Here is a 9,629-nt window from a genome sequence, read left to right on the forward strand (position 1 = left end):
TGAGAGGTTTGCAGTAGACAGATGCATGGTGAAGGTTATCTAATGTGTGTGGGAGGGTTTGTAGCGTGCAGGTGTATGGTGAAGGTTATCTAATGTGTGTGGGAGGTTTGTAATGTACAGATGTATGGTGAAAGTTATCTAATGTGTGTGGGAGGGTTTGTAGTGTACAGGTGTATGGTGAAGGTTATCTAATGTGTGTGGGAGGGTTTGTAGTGTACAGGTGTATGGCGAAGGTTATGTAATGTGTGTGAGAGGTTTGCTTGTGGATCGCTTCCCTCTCCCCAACTCGACACCCTCTCGCCTCCCGCTGGCTTGCGGGTCCCTTGGGGGTGGTGCTGAGTCACGAGTCATGGCTGGGGGCAACCGCATGAAAGGACCAGTTGAGAGGAGTGCAATATGGTGGGGCACCGGCCGCCTCCTGTCTTCCTGTCTTCTCGGGAAGGTCCGCAGCTCTTAAGGTAGTGAGGGAGAGACGTGAGGGAGATATATGTTGGAGGGGTGGGAGAGACGTGAGGGAGATATATGTTGGAGAGGTGGGAGGGGGAAGTCGTGACGGCGGGAGACGTGAATGGGGAGTTTGTATGGGGATGGTGACTGGGTAAAACGCTGTGTTGATATGAGTAGATCTGGAAAAAGTTGGGCAGAGAGAAGGGAATTGTTGGCAGTAGAGATGGATACAAACCGTTGTGTGAGTGTGTGGCAGTGTGACCTTCCGTTCCTGCTGAGCCAGATGATATATGAATCGTCTTCCAACATTAGTCATACATGATATTTTTCCAGATATCTTTGGAAATCAAACTGATTATTGTGTTTCCTGACACGCAGGGATGCCTCCTCACCTTTCTCTCCGTATTCCCGATTGTATATAGGTGATTGGATATGTTTTTCCCACCAAGATACTAAGATATTTGAATATGTTTTGATGTCTTCTCTCTCTCTCTCCTCTGTGTGTGTGTGTGTGTGTGTGTGTAATAGTGATGTAAGTGGTTGTGGTACTGGCGAGTGGTCATAGAGATTATGGTGGGATTGGGATTGACCTGTACGTGGTTGGGGGTTGTTGGTTGGAGTGGTGATAAGTAGCGGTTAAGATTTGTATTAGGGATGTTAGGGACCAGTGGTGTCCAGTATCACGTTTGTATGTACTTACGGTGGGCTATAGTGAAGTATGGTGTTGTTGCTGCCGTATGGTGATGACGCTGAAGTGGTCAGTAGTCAGTGGTAATAGCGTAGGTGGATATTACTGGAGGTTAATGGTTATAGACATGATACCGCTGGCCAGGTGGTTTGGTTGTGATTACTATGGTGACGGGTATAGTTAGCTGTGGTTGGAGGCTAGTGGCTATGGGCTGTGGTTGGTAACTGATAGGATGGCGGTCAGAGGTGAAATGCAGGGCACGTGTGGGGCTTGCTCGGTGGGAGGCGATCATGACGTTGAATGTAATGTGATATTTTCTCCGGCAGGTGGCTGCAGGACGACAGTGACGAGGACGATGGTGGCAGAGATAAGGGAGGTAATGCAGGTGCAGGTGAGGCAACTCCTGACCCAGGTGAAGATGGGTCCAAGGATCCGCCCCGGAGCGTGGATGCCCCCGAGGCTGCGACACCTCCACCTGGAGGTCAGAGTGCTCCACAGGACACAGAGATGGCTGCGGCGCGTGCCCTGAGCCACCCCCAGGGAGGGTGTGAGATCCCCCGCACCCCGTCTCCCCCCCACCATCACGCTGCTGCCCAGAGCCCAGCCTCTGACACCACCACCACCACCCTCGCCGCCGCCGCCGCCCTCCACAGTCTTGCACGGGGCACTAGCCGTCACCCACACCACGACGCCTCGCACCACCACATCCCACCACCTCCGCTCTGCCACACGCACGACCCTTGCCACCTTGATACCGGGAGGGACGCCTGCAGCGCACACCAGCTGAGTGACACTGCTACCGAGAAGGTATCAAAGAGATACATACAACCAGAGGACCAGGAAGAAACGCAAGGGTTTCAGAGCATAAGTTCAGTGTTCAGTGACAGTGCTGCAGTGACCAAAATTGTCGAGTGTGAGGATAGTACAGAGAGTGCGTCTGGTGCGTGTGATGCTCAGTTTCAAGAGGCAGTGACGCATCCCACGGGCGGCCAGGAGGGTGTCAACAGCAGTGCTAGTGATAGTGACGCGGCGATGGTAGCGCGGACTGATACTAACCAGGCGGGCAAGGTCACGTCCTGCCCTGACGACCTACAGTCGCTCTCTCCCCTAACGCCGCAGGTCAAGCAAGATATGAACGATCCCCTCGCAGGTCTCGCTAGTAAAGAGAAGTCTGCCCCGCAGGATGACGCTGATGGTGCCATGAGTACCGCTGGCTCGTGTGATGCAGGCAGCGACGGCCCTCTCACACCCTCCACCTTTTGTAGCGACGGGGAGGAACAGGAGGATGATGAGGATGGGCAGGGGAGGAGCAGCGAGAACACACCCGAACCCCCCGACTTCTCCACCCACCCCAAGTATACAGGTGAGTAGTCTATGCCTCATATTGAATATGTCATCCATAATATGAGTAGGGAAACACAGCTCCCTCCTCATTCATCAACTCTGAGATGACAGTGCTCAACAATTGTAGCGCCCCGATTAGACAGTAGAATTTACAAAGGAAATAAACTGAATGGCTTTACAGCAAGTTTGATACCAGCCTTAGCACAGTTACATGCACACGTTCGTAGGACTCAGGTGAAGGTAACGTTTCTTAACTGCTGAATATCATAGTGAAGTATGTGTGGTGATGGCCTACCATGTTTGTCACGGTGACAGCCATATGTCGTTAATGATGCCTCCAAGGGAGCCACCTCTGTTGCGGGGCTTGATGCAGGATCTCCGGTCTGTACACAATGCGACAAGGTCCTATAGGAACTCGTATGAGATGCCACTGTTGACGATCGGGTGCGGAGGACTGGGTGTAGGACTGTCTGCTTTAGTATTCGGAAGTTCATATATGCAATGAAGAGACAAGGAGTAAACGGATGGAGGAAAAAGGGAAGAAGACATGGGAGAGGGCAAGTTACAGTTGCATGATGGTGGAGTAACGCGGGAGCGGGTGGGTTGAGCTGGGCTTCTATTTGCGGAATAGCCCTTAAAAGGGTAACGGAGCTAGGGTAGGGGTTCCGTCGTTGTAGGGAGGAGCTAAAAATGAAAATATTTACCAAACAGTTTTCTCACAGGGATACTTTATGAACCCTTCCTCGATAGGGATATACATAGACTGAATATTTTTGTAAGATTAACTCAAGACTGATTATTTTTGTAAGATTAACTCTTGTAAGATTAAGTCATGTTTAGCCTCTTACTCAGTGACTTGACGCAAAAAAAAGAAAATTCGGAACCAGTGGGCGTCAACGAGGGTTACCTCTGTAAGCTGTCAAGTCTTTACTCCTTTAGAATTATGTGAAGAAAATTCTCCACTTTTTCGCCTGGCTAGAAACAACGAACATACTACATTATGTCACAGTGCGTGGGGCCGGGCAGCGGACCCAGCAGCTGCTGCTGCTGCTGAGGAAGCTCATTAGCGATGAAGATGTTACTGTGTTATCTAGGGTGCTGCCTGCTGGTCCTGCCATGTAGCACAGGCTCCTTCTCAACTCCGAGGTCTTCCTCACGAGAGAGACAGAGAGAGGTTAGGCTGTTCATGTAATGATGGTTATTCATTTGATCAGAACTCTTGGTTTTTCCCTTTTTAAGAATCATCGTTATATTCACAAATGAAGAATATGAATATATATATTTTTTCTTTCTTTTAAACTATTCACCATTTCCCGCGTTTGCGAGGTAGCGTTAAGAACAGAGCACTGGGCCTTTTTTGGAATATCCTCACCTGGCCCCCTCTGTTCCTTCTTTTTTTTTTTGTCGCTGTCTACCGCGTTTGCGAGGTAGCGCAAGGAAACAGACGAAAGAAATGGCCCAACCCACCCCCATACACATGTATATACATACACGTCCACACACTCAAATATGCATACCCATACATCTCAATGTACACATATATATACACACACAGACACACACACACATATATATATATATATATATATATATATATATATATATATATATATATATATATATATATATATATATATATATATATATATATATATATATATATATCTTTCTTTCATACTATTCGCCATTTCCCGCATTAGCGAGGTAGCGTTAAGAACAGAGGACTGGGCCTTAGAGGGAATATCCTCACCTGGCCCCCTTCTCTGTTCCTTCTTTTGGAAAATAAAAAAAACAACGAGAGGGGAGGATTTCCAGCTCCCCGCAGCACCCTAGATAACACAGTATATATATATATATATATATATATATATATATATATATATATATATATATATATATATATATATATATATATATATATATATATACATGCACACAATTCACACTGTCTGCCTTTATTCATTCCTATCGCCACCTCGCCACACATGGAATAACATCCCCCTTCCCCCTCATGTGTGCGAGGTATCGCTAGGAAAAGACAACAAAGGCCCCATTCGTTCACACTCAGTCTCTAGCTGTCATGCAATAATGCCCGAAACCACAGCTCCCTTTCCACATCCAGGCCACACAGAACTTTCTATGGTTTAACTCAGACGCTTCACATGCCCTGATTCAATCCACTGACAGCACGTCGACCCCGGTACACCACATCGATCCAATTCACTCTATTCCTTGCCCGCCTTTCACCCTCCTGCATGTTCAGGCCCCGATCACTCAAAATCGTTTTCACTCCATCTTTCCACTTCCAATTTGGTCTCCCACTTCTCCTCGTTCCCTCCACCTCCGACACATATATCCTCTTGGTCAATCTTTCCTCACTCATTCTCTCCATGTACCCAAACCATTTCAAAACACCCTCTTCTGCTCTCACAACCACGCTCTTTTTATTTCCACACATCTCTCCTACCCTTACATTACTCACTCGATCAAACCACCTCACACCACATATTGTCCTCAAACATCTCATTTCCAGCACATCCACCCTCCTGCGAACAACTCTATCCATAGCCCACGCCTCGCAACCATACAACATTGTTGGAACCACTATTCCTTCAAACATACCCATTTTTGCTTTCCGGGATAATGTTCTCGACTTCCACACATTCTTCAAGGCTCCCAGGATTTTCACCCCCTCCCCCACCCTATGGTTCACCTCCGCTTCCATGGTTCCATCCGCTGCCAGATCCACTCCCAGATATCTAAAACACTTTACTTCTTCCAGTTTTTCTCCATTCAAACTTACCTCCCAATTGACTTGACCCTCAACCCTACTGTACCTAATAACCTTGCTCTTACTCACATTTACTCTTAACTTTCTTCTTTCACACACTTTACCAAACTCAGTCACCAGCTTCTGCAGTTTCTCACATGAATCAGCCACCAGCGCTGTATCATCAGTGAACAACAACTGACTCACTTCCCAAGCTCTTTCATCCCCAACAGATTTCATAGTTGCCCCTCTTTCCAAAACTCTTGCATTCACCTCCCTAACAACGCCATCCATAAACAAATTAAACAACCATGGAGACATCACACACCCCTGCCGCAAACCTACATTCACTGAGAACCAATCACTTTCTTCTCTTCCTACACGTACACATGCCTTACATCCTCGATAAAAACTTTTCACAGCTTCTAACAACTTGCCTCTCACACCATATATTCTTAGTACCTTCCACAGAGCATCTCTATCAACTCTATCATATGCCTTCTCCAGATCCATAAATGCTACATACAAATCCATTTGCTTTTCTAAGTATTTCTCACATACATTCTTCAAAGCAAACACCTGATCCACACATCCTCTACCACTTCTGAAACCGCACTGCTCTTCCCCAGTCTGATGCTCTGTACATGCCATAACCCTCTCAGTCAATACCCTCCTATATAATTTACCAGGAATACTCAACAAACTTATACCTTTGTAACTTGAGCACTCACTCTTATCCCCTTTGCCTTTGTACAATGGCACTATGCACTCATTCCGCCAATCCTCAGGCACCTCACCATGAATCATACATACATTAAATAACCTTACCATATATATACATATATGCATATATTCATAACCTTCATATATATACATCTATATGTACACACACACACACACATATATATATATATATATATATATATATATATATATATATATATATATATATATATATATATATATATGGGATGTATTTAGGGAATCAGTGATGGATTGCGCAAAAGATGCTCGTGGCATGAGAAGAGTGGGAGGTGGGTTGATTAGAAAGGGTAATGAGTGGTGGGATGAAGAAGTAAGATTATTAGTGAAAGAGAAGAGAGAGGCATTTGGACGATTTTTGCAGGGAAAAAATGCAATTGAGTGGGAGATGTATAAAAGAAAGAGACAGGAGGTCAAGAGAAAGGTGCAAGAGGTGAAAAGGAGGGCAAATGAGAGTTGGGATGAGAAAGTATCATTAAATTTTAGGGAGAATAAAAAGATGTTCTGGAAGGAGGTAAATAAATTGCGTAAGACAAGGGAGCAAATGGGAACTTCAGTGAAGGGCGCAAATGGGGAGGTGATAACAAGTAGTGGTGATGTGAGAAGGAGATGGAGTGAGTACTTTGAAGGTTTGTTGAATGTGTTTGATGATAGAGTGGCAGATATAGGGTGTTTTGGTCGAGGTGGTGTGCAAAGTGAGAGTGTTAGGGAAAATGATTTGGTAAACAGAGAAGAGGTAGTAAAAGCTTTGCGGAAGATGAAAGCCGGCAAGGCAGCAGGTTTGGATGGTATTGCAGTGGAATTCATTAAAAAAGTGGGTGACTGTATTGTTGACTGGTTGGTAAGGTTATTTAATGTATGTATGACTCATGGTGAAGTGCCTGAGGATTGGCGGAATGCGTGTATAGTGCCATTGTACAAAGGCAAAGGGGATAAGAGTGAGTGCTCAAATTTCAGAGGTATAAGTCTGTTGAGTATTCCTGGTAAATTACATGGGAGGGTATTGATTGAGAGGGTGAAGGCATGTACAGAGCATCACATTGGGGAAGAGCAGTGTGGTTTCAGAAGTGGTAGAGGATGTGTGGATCAGGTGTTTGCTTAGAAGAATGTATGTGAGAAATACTTAGAAAAGCAAATGGATTTGTATGTAGCATTTATGGATCTGGAGAAGGTATATGATAGAGTTGATAGAGATGCTCTGTGGAAGGTATTAAGAATATATGGTGTAGGAGGCAAGTTGTTAGAAGCAGTGAAAAGTTTTTATCGAGGATGTAAGGCATGTGTATGTGTAGGAAGAGAGGAAAGTGATTGGTTCTCAGTGAATGTAGGTTTGCGGCAGGGGTGTGTGATGTCTCCATGGTTGTTTAATTTGTTTATGGATGGGGTTGTTAGGGAGGTGAATGCAAGAGTTTTGGAAAGAGGGGCAAGTATGAAGTCTGTTGTGGATGAGAGAGCTTGGGAAGTGAGTCAGTTGTTGTTCGCTGATGATACAGCGCTGGTGGCGGATTCATGTGAGAAACTGCAGAAGCTGGTGACTGAGTTTAGTAAAGTGTGTGAAAGAAGAAAGTTAAGAGTAAATGTGAATAAGAGCAAGGTTATTAGGTACAGTAGGGTTGAGGGTCAAGTCAATTGGGAGGTAAGTTTGAATGGAGAAAAACTGGAGGAAGTAAAGTGTTTTAGATATCTGGGAGCGGATCTGGCAGCGGATGGAACGGAAGCGGAAGTGAATCATACGGTGGGGGAGGGGGCGAAAATCCTGGGAGCCTTGAAGAATGTGTAGAAGTCGAGAACATTATCTCGGAAAGCAAAAATGGGTATGTTTGAAGGAATAGTGGTTCCAACAATGTTGTATGGTTGCGAGGCGTGGGCTATGGATAGAGTTGTGCGCAGGAGGGTGGATGTGCTAGAAATGAGATGTTTGAGGACAATGTGTGGTGTGAGGTGGTTTGATCGAGTAAGTAATGTAAGGGTAAGAGAGATGTGTGGAAATAAAAAGAGCGTGGTTGAGAGAGCAGAAGAGGGTGTTTTGAAATGGTTTGGGCACATGGAGAGAATGAGTGAGGAAAGATTGACCAAGAGGATATATGTGTCGGAGGTGGAGGGAACGAGGAGAAGTGGGAGACCAAATTGGCGGTGGAAAGATGGAGTGAAAAAGATTTTGAGTGATCGGGGCCTGAACATGCAGGAGGGTGAAAGGCGGGCAAGGAATAGAGTGAATAGGATCGATATGGTATACCGGGGTTGACGTGCTGTCAGTGGATTGAATCAGGGCATGTGAAGCGTCTGAGGTAAACCATGGAAAGTTGTGTGGGGCCTGGATGTGGAAAGGGAGCTGTGGTTTCGGGCATTATTGCGTGACAGCTGGAGACTGAGTGTGATCGAGTGGGGCCTTTGTTGTCTTTTCCTAGTGCTACCTCGTACACATGAGGGGGGAGGGGGATGGTATTCCATGTGTGGCGAGGTGGTGATGGGAATGAATAGGGGCAGACAGTGTGAATTGTGTGCATGGGTATATATGTATGTGTCTGTTTGTGTATGTATATGTGTACATTGAGATGTATAGGTATCTATATTTTCGTGTGTGGGCGTGTGTGTGTGTAAATTGTGTATGGGGGTGGGTTGTGCCATTTCTTTCGTCTGTTTCCTTGCGCTACCTCGCAAACGTTGGAGACAGCGACAAAGCATATATATATATATATATATATATATATATATATATATATATATATATATATATATATATATACTCATTTATTTATTTAATATACTTTGTCGCTTTCTCCAGCGTTAGCGGGGTAGCGAAGAAAACAGGCGAAAGAATGGGCCAACCCATCCACATACACATGTATATACATGCACGTCCACACACGCAAACATACATATCTATACAATTTAACGTATACATAGGTATACATGCACAGACATATACATATATACACATGTACATGATTCATACTTGCTGCCTTTATTCATTCCGTCGACACACCGCCACACATGAAATGACACCACCCCCCTCCCCACGCACGCACGCAAGGTAGCGCTAGGAAAAGACAACAATAGCAACATTCCTTCACTCTCATTCTCTAGCTGTCATGTATAATGCACCAAAACCACAGCTCCCTTTCCACATCCAGGCTTCACAAAACTTTCCATGGTTTACCCCAGACGCTCCACGTGCCCTGGTTCAATCCATTAACAGCACATCGAACCTGGTATACCACATCGTTCTGATTCACTCAGTTCCTTGCACGCGTTTCACCCTCCTGCATGTTCAGGCCCCATCGCTCAAAATCCTTTTCACTCCATCCTTCCATATCCAATTTGGTCTCCCACTTCTCGTTCCCACCACCAAATATATCATCTTTGTCAAGCTTTCCTTATTCATTCTCTCCATGTGACCAAACCATTTCTGTACAACCTCTTCTGCTCTCTCAACCACACTCTTTCTACTACCACACATTTCTCTTACCCTTTCATTACTTACTCTATCAAACCACCTCACACCACAAATTGTCCTCAAATATCTCATTTCCAACACATATACCCTCCTCGGCACAATCCTATCCATAGCCCACGCCTCGCAACCATATATAACATTGTTTTGGAACCACTATTCCT

At 45.3% G+C, this 9,629-nt stretch overlaps 1 protein-coding gene across 2 annotated transcripts in view; it reads left to right on the forward strand.

Annotated features, from left to right (window-relative positions):
- The window catches only part of LOC139762742 (uncharacterized), a 531,126-nt gene extending 527,127 nt beyond the window's left edge, over nucleotides 1-3,999 (forward strand). For both annotated transcript variants that reach the window (XM_071687833.1, XM_071687838.1), the window contains exon 4: nucleotides 1,462-3,999. In XM_071687833.1, coding sequence (XP_071543934.1) covers nucleotides 1,462-2,506 — 1,045 coding nt within the window. In that variant the 3' untranslated portion in view covers nucleotides 2,507-3,999. The remainder of the gene's footprint in view (nucleotides 1-1,461) is intronic.
- The last annotated feature ends 5,630 nt before the right edge of the window (nucleotides 4,000-9,629 follow it).

Source organism: Panulirus ornatus, chromosome 3, assembly GCF_036320965.1.
Source record: "Panulirus ornatus isolate Po-2019 chromosome 3, ASM3632096v1, whole genome shotgun sequence".
NCBI classification, from domain to species: domain Eukaryota; kingdom Metazoa; phylum Arthropoda; class Malacostraca; order Decapoda; family Palinuridae; genus Panulirus; species Panulirus ornatus.